The 14,372-nt window shown below is 34.1% G+C and overlaps 1 protein-coding gene across 12 annotated transcripts in view; it reads left to right on the forward strand.

Annotated features, from left to right (window-relative positions):
• The window catches only part of AKAP9 (A-kinase anchoring protein 9), a 154,194-nt gene that overhangs the window by 65,930 nt on the left and 73,892 nt on the right, over positions 1 to 14,372 (forward strand). For 8 of the 12 annotated variants that reach the window (XM_025471391.3, XM_049093404.1, XM_049093401.1 and 5 more), the window contains 6 exons: positions 2,862 to 2,958; positions 4,144 to 4,236; positions 9,926 to 10,264; positions 11,504 to 11,728; positions 12,788 to 12,928; positions 13,412 to 13,518. In XM_025471391.3, coding sequence (XP_025327176.1) covers positions 2,862 to 2,958; positions 4,144 to 4,236; positions 9,926 to 10,264; positions 11,504 to 11,728; positions 12,788 to 12,928; positions 13,412 to 13,518 — 1,002 coding nt within the window. The remainder of the gene's footprint in view (positions 1 to 2,861; positions 2,959 to 4,143; positions 4,237 to 9,925; positions 10,265 to 11,503; positions 11,729 to 12,787; positions 12,929 to 13,411; positions 13,519 to 14,372) is intronic. The other 4 variants (XM_025471392.3, XM_025471394.3, XM_049093405.1 and 1 more) reach the window with 3 other exon arrangements.

Here is a 14,372-nt window from a genome sequence, read left to right on the forward strand (position 1 = left end):
GGAGTTTCCTAGAAATGGAGACTTACTTTGCTATTACTGGATTTGAGCTTTTGTCAGCTCACCACCCTCTCTGAGTTTCTGTAATACTCAGTGGAAGTGTGTTGACACTTTCAATGAAGTACCTTTCAATGAAGAGCATTAGTTTTCTCCCACCCTACAAAAAGAAATGTGCTGACTACCATGTTCACTCCTACTAATAGCAATGGTGATGAGTCAGAGTTATTTCTTGTGATATATATAAAATGGCTTCCCTCAAGGGACTTCAGTTTAATCATTGAAATAGTACTTACTCACAAAATAATAATTTTTAGGTAGTAGTGGTTAAGGATTGTAACATGGCAGTACAACCAAAGGGCTGGAATTTAAACGTCTATGTGGCACATTTCACTGCACATTTTTGTAATAATTTCCTACTGGAGTGATTCCAGGGGAAATGGAAATGAAGGGGTGAATATCAGATACTGAGATAAAAGGAATGTTGAGAGCAAAGTGAAGGGGAAAAACAAAGATGACCCTGTTTTCAAGCTAAAGAATATGGAGAATGATGGTATGTTAATATAACTAGAGAAGCAAGGCCAGTGGAGAGTAGGACCTTAATTATAAGAGGGGAACAGTGAGTTTGGTTTTAGCCAGACTATTTTTTGAATTTGGGATAAACCCTTTCAAATGCTATAAAACTATAGAGTGGAGTCATTGGGGACTATACCATTTTTTATTAGAGTTTGGGTGTTAATAGCTGGATAAATAATCAGGAGGGTTTTCTAAGCTATGAAAAAAAGAATCAAAACATGGAACCAAGGATCAGATAAGTATATGCAAGAAGCAATGAGGAAACAGACAAAAGTGTGAGACAGAAGAACCAGGAAAGGGCAGAAAAGAAACAAAAGGGAGATATGTTTCTACAATTATTCAATGTGAACATAGAACATCAATAGGCAGTAAACAGCAGAAGAAACTTACATGGCCAATAGAAGTTGAAGGATATGTAATCTCAAAAATAAAAACATACATGTTCTTTTTTTTTAAGATTTTATTTATTTTTATTCCTGAGAGACACAGAGGGAGGCATAGACACAGGCAGAGGGGAAAGCAGGCTCCTCACAGGGAGCCCGATGTGAAACCCGATCCCAGAACCCCAGGACCACGACCCGAACCAAAGACAGACACTCAACCGCTGAGCCATCCAGGTGTCCCAAAACAGACATGTTCTAACAAAGTTTTAAAACTCTTAAAACTGTGTTGCTGAAATTTTGAATAAATACTTAAATGATACTATTATGGGAGTAAAATTAATGTAACTTTTTGGAATATGGTATTATGTTAAATTTTTAAATATTAAACCCAACAGAAGATTTATCATACAGAAAGTCCACAGATGTGTGCAAGGTAGATTTATGAGGGTTTAGACTATACCATTATTTGTAATAGTGAACATTTGGAAACAACCAAATACCTGTCAGTAGGGAGTTAGTTATGTAAGTTATGAAATAAGTTGATAACTTTTATCTGGCAAATTTGGGACAGAATGAAAGACGAGGACAGGAGATAAAGGAGGAGGTGGGCAAGGGGGAGGTAGAGTAAAAGAAGGCAGCATGAGTACACATGAAAATAGTGAAAAATTGTATTAGCCAAAAAAATTTATAATTTGCCACTTGAATGTTTTTCCCATAGTTGCTAAATATTAATCTTACCCTATTTTTATGACTTAAGCATCATAAGAAAAAAAGTGGTTTTTTAACAAAATAATGCTTGTAAAACAATACAGAGTAAAGATATGACTACCAGAAGATATATGAGTAGATTAAAAACAAAAAAAAAAATTTGGGGAGATGACTATATAAATTAAGAATCTGGGGATCCCTGGGTGGCTCAGCGGTTTAGTGCCTGCCTTTGGCTCAAGGCGTGATACTGGGGACCTGGGATCAAGTCCTACATGGGGGTCCCTGCATAGAGCCTGCTTCTCCCTCTGCCTGTGTCTCTGCCTCTCTCTCTCTCTCTCTGTATCTTTCATGAATAAATAAATAAAATCTTAAAAAAAAAATCTTCCTTTTCCTGCCCTGCTCCCCAGTTCCACTAGAGGTAGTCATTGTTACTTTTAACATGTGTTCATCCACATTTTTTTCCGTGTGTATAAGTAATTTTGTAATAAAAATGAGATTTTGACAAATTTTTACTCAGTTTTTTAAAAATGTTTATACCTGTAAATAGCTGCATGTCATATATTTGTAATACACTTTATAAAATGGTATAGGGCAGCCTCGGTGGCCCAGTGGTTTAGCGCCGCCTTCAGCCTGGGGTGTGATCCTGGAACCCCGGGATCAAGTCCCATGTCGGGCTCCCTGCATGGAGCCTGCTTCTCCCTCTGCCTGTGTCTCTCCCTCTCTCTGTGTGTGTCTCTCATGAATAAATAAATAAAATCTGGGGATCCCTGGGTGGCTCAGCGGTTTAGCGCCTGCCTTTGGCCCAGGGCACGGTCCTGGAGTCCCGGGATCGAGCCCCGCATCGGGCTCCCGGCATGGAGCCTGCTCCTCCCTCTGCCTGTGTCTCTGCCTCTCTCTCTTTGTCTATCATAATTAATTAATTAATTAATTAATTAAAAATAAATAAAATCTTAAAAAAATTAAAATGGTATAAAATTCAATGGTGATTTGTTGAAATATTCTCTCATTCAATTCAATTGTGCTACTTTAGTTTTAAATGGAAAAGTTAGTCAAAAATATGATTTAAGTCACAATACCTGTAACTGTTGACTATCATCTTTGTTGCCCCTGCCCTGATACACATTGTATGCATACTGTAAATGTGGACCAACAGTAAAACTCACAACTCTAATTCCTTTACTCTGTTTTATTTATGTTTAGTTTCTCCATTGACTCAATGGTAATTACTGAATCTGATGTCCAGAAAACAATATATCCTGGAAGTTGTGTAAACCAGAACATTGATGGTACAATAGAGGTATTATATCTTTAAACTGTTGTGTGCACTGATTTTATTTTTCTTAACTGTTATTTTTACATTTGTAATAATTGCCTAATTAATAGTTGCTAAGAGGTAAACATAAGAAGATAATACCTTGTATAAAAAACCGAGAAGAATATATAAAGAAATTTAATGTATTTTCATAGCATAGAAATCACATAGTTAAAACTGAGAAGTTTTCTTTCCCCTTAAGTATATTCTAGTTTAAAATTTGTCTTGTTTTGTATAACATGAACTGTGTAACAAATTAGTTTCATTGCCCTTGCCAACAATTTTTCTTCCAACTATGGGCAGTTGAGCTAGACCACCTCTAGAATAGTGTTTAGGAATCCTCATAATTCAAGATGTTATGGTGGGACAGTAGATGAGCATTCCTTCAGCACAGGCTATATGATGTATAAAAGCCTGTCAATAGGCCAGCTAGCTAAACCACATTCTGCCTATCCTCAAAATTATATATATTCCTGATTGATAGCCACTTTTCTGAAACTTAAAACTGCAATACCCTGATCTTCATTCAGTAGATTTTTAGTTCTTAACTCCGAATATTTAACTACTATAGAAAACAAAAATCATTGCTTTCTCTTATTTTAGATACAGAGGAGAGATGTTGGCTACATATCTTGATTGTTCTATATGGCATATTCAGATAATTGATAGTGAAATGCTTTGATACTGAGAATGTTTACATTTTTTAAAACTCTATGGGGTTTTTTTCTAGTTATAAAGGTAATTTGTATCTGTAGAAAATTGGGTACTATTAATATCAAGAGGAAGATAACATTTGCTTATAATTTCATAAGCAAAGGTAGTCACTGTTGACATTCTTAAAATTAGATACTTCTTAAATATAATTATCTGTATTGCACCATAGAACTGTATTAGTGATTATAAATATGTAAATATATTTCTCAGTATCTTTAGGTTCAGAGTAGTAAGTACATTTCTTATGAGTACATTATTTAGTAGAATTACACACTAGAATTATTCACCAGAATTATTGTTTTTAATTAAAAGCAGAATCAAAACTTACTTATTAAAACTTCCCAGAAGTTTTCTAAGAAATATTGATCTTTTGAGGATATCTGAGAGTAGAAGTTTAAAAATAAATGATGTATAAATAGTATAAACAAGTATGTTATATTTTGCTTTTTAATTTAGTTTTGTAATGACTTTGGAGTGAAAGAGGAAACAAACGTGGTTAAGTTGCTGGAAAAACAGTACCAAGAACGATTAGAAGAAGAAGTAGCTAAGGTAAGTTTATAGTTTGTCAAATTATTGTGGTTTATATTTCCCTTTGAGCCTTCAAAAAACAGATTTTATTGACAGTATTGCACTTTTTTTTTTTTTTTTAACTAAGTAGTCTCTATACCCAACATGGGGCTCAAACTCATGACACCAAGATCAAGAGTCAAGTGCTCCACTGACAGAATCACCCAGGCACCCCTGCACTTATTTTTTTTAAGTTTTATACATAGCTTATCTTTAAATTGTCAGTTACTGATATCAACCGCAGTTCCCTTCAGTGGAATTGTTCTGTGAATTTTTCTTTAAGAAAAACATTTTTTTTTCTTGATATGAAATAGTAATAGGAACTTTTCAGAGTGCTATAACAAGTCTTTACAAATTTGTTACCTAGTGAGTGGTACCTTGTAGAGTTTGGCCTTCCTTTAAAGGAGGGGAATATGGTTGGAAATGAGATAGAAGGTGGTTGGTTAGTTTTTAATATATTTTCTTTGCCTATCTCCTCCCAGAGAAGTTACTGTGATGTTAATTACTGTAGATACTTTTAGCTTCTATGCCTACAGCTATTCTTTAAACTCTTGACTTTTTCTCTCTTAAATGCATAAATAAATCTTTAAAAAATAAAATGCATATACCTGATTGTGTTCTTATATTGGAACAGTTGAATTCTGATTTTCTCTGCTTTTTTATTATATTTTAACTGTTCAATATGACATTCCCAGTGGATATATGCATTTTTAAAAAGGAAGATGATAAGGTAAAGAGGAAATATGCAAGGAATTAGGTTAACATAAATTAGGAGAAGTCAACACCCAAGAAAATGTATGGGCTACAGGACTTAATCACTTCTGTATCTTTACTAAATGTTTGGTTTGGGACAGCTGGGGTGGCTCAGCGGTTTAGCGCTGCCTTCAGCCCGGGGCCTGATCCTGTAGACCCGGGATCGAGTCCCACATTGGCCTTTCCTGCATGGAGTCTGCTTCTCCCTCTGCCTCTGTCTCTGCCTCTGCCTCTCTCTCTTTCTCTCTCTCTCTGCCTCTCATGAATAAGTAAATAAAAATCTTAAAAAAAAAAAAAAAAAGTTTGGTTCCTGGAGATCGGAGTAAAAAGTGAGGCACCATTGCTTATATAGGTCTTATTATCTAGTTCTTTAGAGAAATGAAGATTTTCTCTTGCACTTAGCTCTTAAAAATTTCTTAAGTGAAATGTGATAGCAGGGCATCATAGCAGTTAAGAGCATGAGGTTTGGTATAGGATACACCATGCTTTAAATTCTTGCTCTTCTGGCATACTGAGTTCATTTCCTTCATGTGAAAAGAGGAAAAAATAGGAATAAGTAGTTTTTATAAGGATTCCATGAACTAATCTACATAAACCACATAGTAGATGATAAAGACTTATGAAATTTGTAAAGTAGTCATATTACTGGAGTAATGGTGATGATTTAAATATGTTCTGTAAGGCATCAGTCATCTAAGCAGATAGCAGAGCACCAAAGTGTATAGGTCATTGAAAACTGTTCCAAAGACATCCAGGGTACCGCGGTCCAAGAGACCACGTTTGATGGCCCAGCTTGATCCTAGAATAATGGGAAAAGCAAGAGTGCATTACAGTAGCCAAGTAATTTTTTATAAGTGTATCAAGAAGACAATGTGTATGTTAAGCTTTGTCAGAGGTTTCTGATATGTCAAGAATGATTAGAACTGCAAATTAATTATTGGATTTTACAATTTGAAATCATTGATAAATTTCACAACAACACATTTGATGGGGTGATGCAGACCAACTGATTAGATTGTATTTGAGAGCATGAAAGGGAAGAATGAAGAGATGAATTATTTAGAGTTTTTACTTGAAAGAGGAGCAGAGAAATGCAGTGGTAGTTCAAGGGTGGTAGAGGGTGTCATGCAGTAGATTTTTATTGTTACTGTTTTGTTTCTGTTTAAGAAGAAAGGTATCACATCATGTTTCTTTGTTAATAGAGATTAAGGAGAAAAAGAAAAAAATAGCTAATTCAGGAGAGAAACAATTGTTGGAGCAGTGTCCTTGAGTAAAGGAGAGGAGATGCAATCCCTAGGGGGTTGCCATTAGTAGGAGCATGGCAGTTTTTAATCCATAATAACAAGAAGGAAGGCAGAGAATATTTGGTTCATGATTCAGAATGTTTTCAGATTCAGTAGTTGGAGCCTTTGGAAATTCTCTTCTGATGGCTTCTGTTTTCTCACTTAAATAAGAAGTAAGGTCAGCACCTGAGAGTGATAAAGGAGGAGAAGACTTTGAAGCTTTAAGGAGAGAGGGCTGTCTAGGAAGAGGAAAAAAAATTGTTAAAAACAAGGGAAATTGAGTAGATTTGCCTAGTATCCTGAAGGGCTCATATAAAGGCAGTAGTTACAAATTTAAAATAAGACCCTTCAGCTTCGTTGGATTTTTTTTCTCCTGAGCTAAGCTCAGTTTACACAGGACAGAATACATAGAGTCACCTGTAATCACAGGTGAGATTTAGATAGGATAGTGAAGTGGAAAGGAGAGAATAGCAAGGTAGTTGAGTCTTTAGTTGAGCTTTTTCGTTTTCAGATGATACAGTTCTTTTAATTATTTGTAGTCTAGTCTATTTCTAGTCCAAAGAAAGTGATCTTCATGATACAAATTTTTCATAATTTTAAAAGCTTCCTTTATGACCTTAACATATGGTCAGATTTTTGTTGTTTATAATTATCTTTACTGAGTATAATTTACATAAAATGAAATTTCAGTTTTAAGTGCAAAATTTGGTGGGTTTTAACAGATGTTTAGTTATGAAACAACATTTCCATCACCCCCGAGTTTGTTCGTGTTCCTCTGGAGATACTCCTTCTTTTTACATTGTTGGATTCTGTTTGCTAATATTCTGTCAAGGATATTTATGTCTGTTTTCATGAGGAACATCATCCAGAGTTTTGTTTTCGTGTAATGTCTTTGGTTGTTATATCAGGATAATGCTGGCCTTGTAAAGTGTTGGAATATATTTCTTCTTCTGTTTTCTCAAAGAATTTATGTAGAATTGGCTTTATTTTCTTTAGGCGGGGAGGGGCAGAGGGAGAGGGACAAAGCAGACTGCGCCAAATGCAGAGCACGACATGGGGCTTGATCTTCTAACCCTGAGATCATAACCTGAGCTGAAATCAAGAGTCAGACACTTAACCGAGTCACCCAGGCACCACAGTATTATTTTATTCTTAAATATTTTGCTAGTGAAACCAACAGGGCCTGGACTTTTCCTTGTCAGGTTTTATTAAACTATGAATCCAATTTCCTTAATAGATTTTGCTTTATTCAGGTAACCTGTTTCTTTTAGAGTAAGCTTTGTTAGTGTGTCACTCAAGGAATTAATTGGTCTATTTCATCTAAACTTTTGAATTTCTGTTGGTGAAGTTATTTATACTATTCCTGTATTACTTAATGTCTGTGGGATCTGTGTGTTATCTCTACTATCTCACTTTTTTCTTTCTTACTCTGGCTAGAAGTTTATCAATTGTATTATTGCTTTTTTCAAGGATCCAGCTTTTGGATTTTTTAAAAATTGCTTTTGTTTTATTTTCAATGAATTGATTGCTTTTCTTTATTTTTTTACTTATTTCTGCTTGCGTTGTGTTTAATTTGCTTTCTTTTTCTGTTTTCCTAAAAGACCTTTCTTCTTTCCTAATACATGCATTTTACTGCTGTAAGTTTCCCTTTAAGCACACCTTTAAACCCTATTCTACCCATTTTCATTCAGTCCAAATACTTGACTTCTTTTGTGACATTCTCTCTGTTTTGTGAGTTACTTAGAAATGTGTTGTTAAATTTCCACATTTTAAAAAAGAAAAAAAAATTTCCACATTTTAGGGGTTTTAGGTATCTTCCTGTTAATGTATAATTTTTAATTTATTTGTGGTCAGATACCTTGTGTGATTAAGTTTACTTGAATTTATTGTTCTGGTTGAATGCTCCATGCATACTTGAAAAGAATGAGTATTCATTCTGCTGTTGTTCAAAGTTTTCCTCTGGTATTATTTCCCTTCAGCCTGAAAAACTGCCTTTAGCATTACTTTTAAAGCAAATCTCCTGGCAACAAATTTGACACATAACATATTGTATGTCATCTAATTTTGAATTGTATATTGAACATTTTGAATATTGTGTGAACCCTGGGTCTTAAAATATTCTCGAAAATGTGAATTCCTTTTTTTTTTTTTTTTTTTTAACAGACAACTCAGTTAGGGACAGGCTACAAGTTCTGTTTCACCTTCTTCATACAGATTTCTTCAAGTTTTGATGTCCTCAGCAGTTTGCTTGCTTTTGTTTACTTTGCAGAGTTCTCTGGTACTTGCTTTTGTATTTTGTTCAATTTTCAGTTGTGGGAGAGAGGCTGCAGTGGGTTTAATTTATGCTAACTGGAATTACAAGTCTCTCTCTCTCTTTTTTTTTTTTTTTAAGATTTTATTTATTTATTCATGAGAGACAGAGAGAGAGAGAGGCAGAGATACAGGCAGAGGGAGAAGCAGGCTCCATGCAGGGAGCCCGATGTGGGACTTGATCCTGGGTCTCTAGGACCACGCCCTGGGCTGAAGGCTGGCTAAACCTCTGAGCCACCGGGGCTGCCCACAAGTTTCTGTCTTATGTTTTTTTATTCCACAGTTTAGATAGAATTATTGCTTTATACCCATCAATGTTTATCTACATGCTTACAAAAATAAAGTTTACTGCTCTAATCCTTTTTGAATCTTAGGCCTTCCTTCTAGAATCATTTTCTGCCTTTTGAGGGATATGCTTTAGAAATTCTTGTACTTAGGAGATACTGGAAGTAAAACTCTGTTTTTGTTTTTATTTCATGTGTTTATTTTGCTTTTATTCCTGAAAGATGGTTTTGTTGACCATTCAAATCTGGATTGATAGTTATTTTTATGTCAGAACTTTAAAGATAACATTTCATTGTTTTCTGACTTATTTCTGCTGGGAAAGTTCTTGTCATTTTTTTTTTTAATTTTTATTTATTTATGATAGTCACAGAGAGAGAGAGGCGCAGAGACACAGGCAGAGGGAGAAGCAGGCTCCATGCACTGGGAACCCGATGCGGGATTCGATCCCGGGTCTCCAGGATCGTGCCCTGGGCCAAAGGCAGGCGCCAAACCGCTGCGCCACCCAGGGATCCCAGTTCTTGTCATTTTAATTGTTGTTCCCTCATAGGTAATACATCTTTTTATTCTGGAAACTTTTAAGAACTTTTTGGGTTTTTCTCTTTATTTGTCCTTCCAAGTCTTCTTGACTCTTAGGAGTGATGCCTTATGTATTCTCAACTATTACTCACGAAATAGTCCCTTTCCATTATTCTCTAATATGTCCTCCTGGAACAATGATTAGATGTTGGTTGAGCATTCTCATTCTATCCTTCATATCTCTTTGCTTCTCTTTCATATTTTTAATCTTTTTTTTCTGTGTTGCATTTTTATTATTAAGAGACAAAGAGACAAGCAGATGAGGTTCAAGACAGAAAATTAAAGTAAAAGCTAGTCTTGACGTCTTGACCGCTAGTTAGAAAATATTAAAGGCATGTAAAATAGAGATATCTGTCACTATCTGTAGGATTTCTAGTTGAAAACCATTTAGATGGTTAATTTGCTTTTTAAATTCCTGCTAGTATTTATAAATCTAATCCTTTTTGTTTATTTGATTTCTTTAGGTCATTGTGTCAATGAGTATAGCATTTGCTCAACAAACTGAACTATCTAGAATATCTGGGGAAAAAGAGAATACTACATTGTCAAAACAAGCACATGCTTTCTGTCAGCAAGAACGTTTAAATGAAGTGAAATTATCACAGGGTCAAACTTTTGAAGCGATGGAAATGAAATTTAAAGAAGAGTTTAAACCACTTAGTAAAGAGTTAGGAGAAGATGGAACAGAAGTTCTGTTATCAAACAGTGATAATCTTGATGATATATTAGAATCGAAGGACCGTGAACTGACTATTTCAGAAGAAATGTTCTCCAAAGATAAAACATTTTTAGTCAGAGAACCTGTAAGTATGCTTCCTTGTGTAAAAAAATGTGACTTCCTTCACTAGAAATATATTACCAGTAATTAATGCTCCTTATGGGGAATGAAGGTATCTAATCTAGTCTTGACTTGTGAATTTACTTTATGAATGTTTTATTATTTCTATATGAATAAATGATTCAATATTATTATTAAATAAAGCAAGTCTCGTTCAAAGTATTGTTGATTTTGTACATATTGTGCATGGTAAAATCTCATTGTAAGCTATACCTCCATTAATTTTGTTTCAGCCAATGTAAGATTAATTATCTTTAGTTTAGCAGTATATATGAATAAAAGATTTGCTTCATTTAATGTGATAACAGCATCATAAGGAAATAGTACCTGTTTAAGAAGATAATCTAAAGTATTCTGTATATATTAATTCTCTACTTATTCATTAATGGAGGATCTATTCTGTGTCTATACTACAACTGTGCATTTAACAGAAAGTAGTAAATCCTATGTTTTAAAGTTATCTAAATTCACATTTTTTATTAATGTTCAGGATGGGTTATGTTTTAAGAGGCATATTCAAATACAATTGTTAACTTCTGCATGAAGTGTAAAACTTGGGTATTTGAAAACCTTTAATTTACCAGCAGCTGTTCATTTAAGTAATAGCTCTTTGGGAATTGAAGCACTTGTAGAACTTCATTAAGGAGTTGATTTCTTATGACTATGAGAAAGTGGAATATAAAGCTTTTGCTTCCAAGTAAAAATTATTGAAAATTGTTTCTTATCAAGCAGTTCTCTGTAGTACTGTGATGACCACTGCATAATATAAATAGGTAAAACTTTTCATGTTTTATAAATTTAATTTTAAGTTATAAACATTCCATTTATTTTATCTCCCCATCGTAAAATATCAAGGGTTAATGAAGTTATAGCTTCACTAAGAGCAGAAGGCATCCTGAGGATGTTTAGTCTTTGTTCTTCTTTTATCCCATAGAATCAGATTGCATCTAAACTAACTGCTAAACAACTATTTTGCTTTTAGAGAATAACGTGTAATGATAATAAACTAACCTCACATCAAATTGGAATTATAATTAAGACAAATATCTTTTTCTAAAATTTATGTTTTAGTTTAGCAATGGGGATAAAAAAATCAGGTACTTTGTGATATTAGATTGCTTTTATATTTACTTATAATGTTGATGCTTACAGATTCCCACAAAGTGTCTTATGATTGCTTTTTTTTTTTCTTTAACTATTATAGATCCATGATGAGATTTTGGTATCAAGTATGGATGCTTCTAGACAACTAATGTTAAATGAAGAACAGTTGGAAGATATGAGGCAAGAACTTGTACGACAATACCAAGAACATCAACAGGCAACAGAACTGTTAAGGCAAGCACACATGCGCCAGATGGAGAGACAGCGAGAAGACCAGGAACAGCTACAAGAAGAAATTAAGAGACTGAATAGACAGTTAGCCCAGGTATGTGACTTAGAGTCCCTTTTCTCCCCAATTAACATAACAATATTCTTTATGTAGCCTTTTTTTAAAAGTCAAAATTATCGCTAAGGTCTAAATAAATACAAATATTTAACATCAGGAATGGACTCCATCAGCACAACAGCGATAGATCTTGTTAGGAACACCTGACTCAACCTTGGAGTGCATTGCCTTTGTGCCATTTTATTTATCTGCCTTTTCAGGCATTGGAAAAGTGGCTACAAGGTTGTTTGTATGTTGGTTTTTAATCATTCCATTGACCATACATGACGAAAGCACTTTGGCAATTTTGGAAATTCTTTATGCTGAGGTGCAATTGATTGTCATTTTTCCCATATTCATTTACAGTTTTGTGAGTCCGCCAATTAGCATCTCCAGGGTATACCTTTATCTATCTTTAATCTGTCTTTTTAATCATGAATGGAAATCTGAAGTAGTATGTTTCTGGAACTTCCTCCAGGGAAACATCTCTTCTTGATTTGAGAAATGCAGATTTATATAACATTCTTACCCCTTTCCTTACTCCTTGGTATTTGGGAGCTGGATTCTTATCAATTGCTATATATAGTATACTCACAAAATCATTACGGAAAAGCAAGAAATACTTGTATAAAAGTTCCTATAAAAACAAACTTATTCAATTTATTTTGAAAACTTAAGAGATTAAAAAATAAATCTTGAAATATGTTCCTTCAAAAAAGGAATAGGAAGATTGGGAGTTGAACATAAAACATATCATTTGGAAAAATTGGTATTGCTTTTCTTCATAGCATTTTGTGAATTTAAACTTCTGAATTTTCAATGCAAAATTGACGTATAAAAATAATATCAATTGAGCTTCACAGATTTCTGAATTAGCTTTTTTAAGTTTCAAATTTTGCATTGAACTTAATATGTGCTTTTAACCTCCTGTCATGGGATGTAACTCCTAAGTAGAAAGGGCCTTTTGGTCCCAGGAGGTTAAAAGAAATCTGCTAATTATTTCTGCTTTTTTCCTACTATCGCAAACAATATTCTCTCATGACCTTTTTTCTTATTTAGAGATCCTCAATAGATAATGAAAACCTGGTTTCAGAGAGAGAGAGGGTGCTTTTAGAGGAGCTGGAAGCACTAAAGCAGCTGTCTCTAGATGGAAGAGAGAAGCTGTGTTGTGAGCTGCGCAACAGCAGTACGCAAACACAGGTAGTATGGACTTTGGCCCACCTAGGATCAATGGATCAACAATGCAGTAGGAACTGTTTGTCTTTGTGTTGTTGGTGTGAAATGTATTTTTAATATGTGTTGAGCTTAACATATTTGTGATTGTTTATTTGCAAGGTAGGTGGAGTCAAGATGCTTTACATTCCCTTTAAGGTAATTTGCATAGGACATTGCTATAGCAGCAACTATTGTTTCACCAGAGAGCAGCCTAACAAACTTGTCACATAGAGCATGCATCAACTTGAACCCATTAAAGTGTTTTTCATCTGTGCATTAGGTTGCGTTATCTTTTTTGATAATGCTAATCTCTTGATAAAATGTAGTTAAATATTATTTCAGAGATTATCTATTTTGCCCACAGAGGTTTCTATTTCACCTCACAACAGTATAGAAGAACGACATGCTGTTTCCGAGATGACAGGCTTTCTTTCTGTTTTGTCCTCTCTACCTTTACACACACTTAAGCAGAATGGAAATGAAAACCAAGAGGAAATTGAAGAAGAGACCTTTAAAGAAAAGGAGCTAGACAGAAAACCTGAAGATGTGCTTCCTGATATTCTGACCAGTGAAAGGTAAACAAAATATGTATTTTTTTCGGTTTAAAGGGAATTAAAATAGTTGTTTCAGTGTGGTAAACTTTACTTATCCTTATTTTGATCGTGTACATTTATTTGTCCATTTTACTCTGTATGTTAAAGAATTACCAACTTTTGATTGTTAAATAGACAAATTTTTAAAAATCTTTTTTATGTAAAGTAATTTTTAGCTATTGATCATGTAGTTAACTCAGTAAATGATAAGGCATTACTTGGGTTATTGAACGTTTCTTGATTAATTTTATTCTGCGCATAGGCCATTTTTTATCCTAAAAAACACAATTGTACTTGTGAGTGTATTTCTTCACTATATGGACATGCATTCAGTATAAGCCACCCCCTTGTGATGAGGAAGAAAATGAAGTGTGGTAGTTTACAGTTAGCTTCTTTCGTTCATTTACTGCATATCAGATGAGAACTTTTAATCCATATCCCACTTATGTAGAGGAATAAATTAATGATCCGATGTTAACAAAACTTATCCCGATTAGATTTTGTAGACATTAATATAAAAATATTATTAAATATTAAATGATAATTACCCCTGTATTAAGGACTTTAAGCATATTTTAAAATTTGTCTTGTTCAAATGAAAATACTTTCTTTAATTTTAAATTAAATTAATATCTACTAACTTAATTTCCTCCTTTTCCAATTTCTGTGACTGTCAACCCTCTGTGTCCTCCTAACCTCCTTCCTCAGCTTGCATGGAGGAATTTGGCCCCTAAGATTTTGGCTTCCCCATTGGATCATCAGTATGGAACACAGTCAGTATGGAACTCAAACAAGAAAGACAGTGTATGAAAATTAGAGTTACCATGGCAATATAA

This window comes from Canis lupus, chromosome 14 (assembly GCF_003254725.2).
Source record: "Canis lupus dingo isolate Sandy chromosome 14, ASM325472v2, whole genome shotgun sequence".
NCBI lineage: Eukaryota > Metazoa > Chordata > Mammalia > Carnivora > Canidae > Canis > Canis lupus.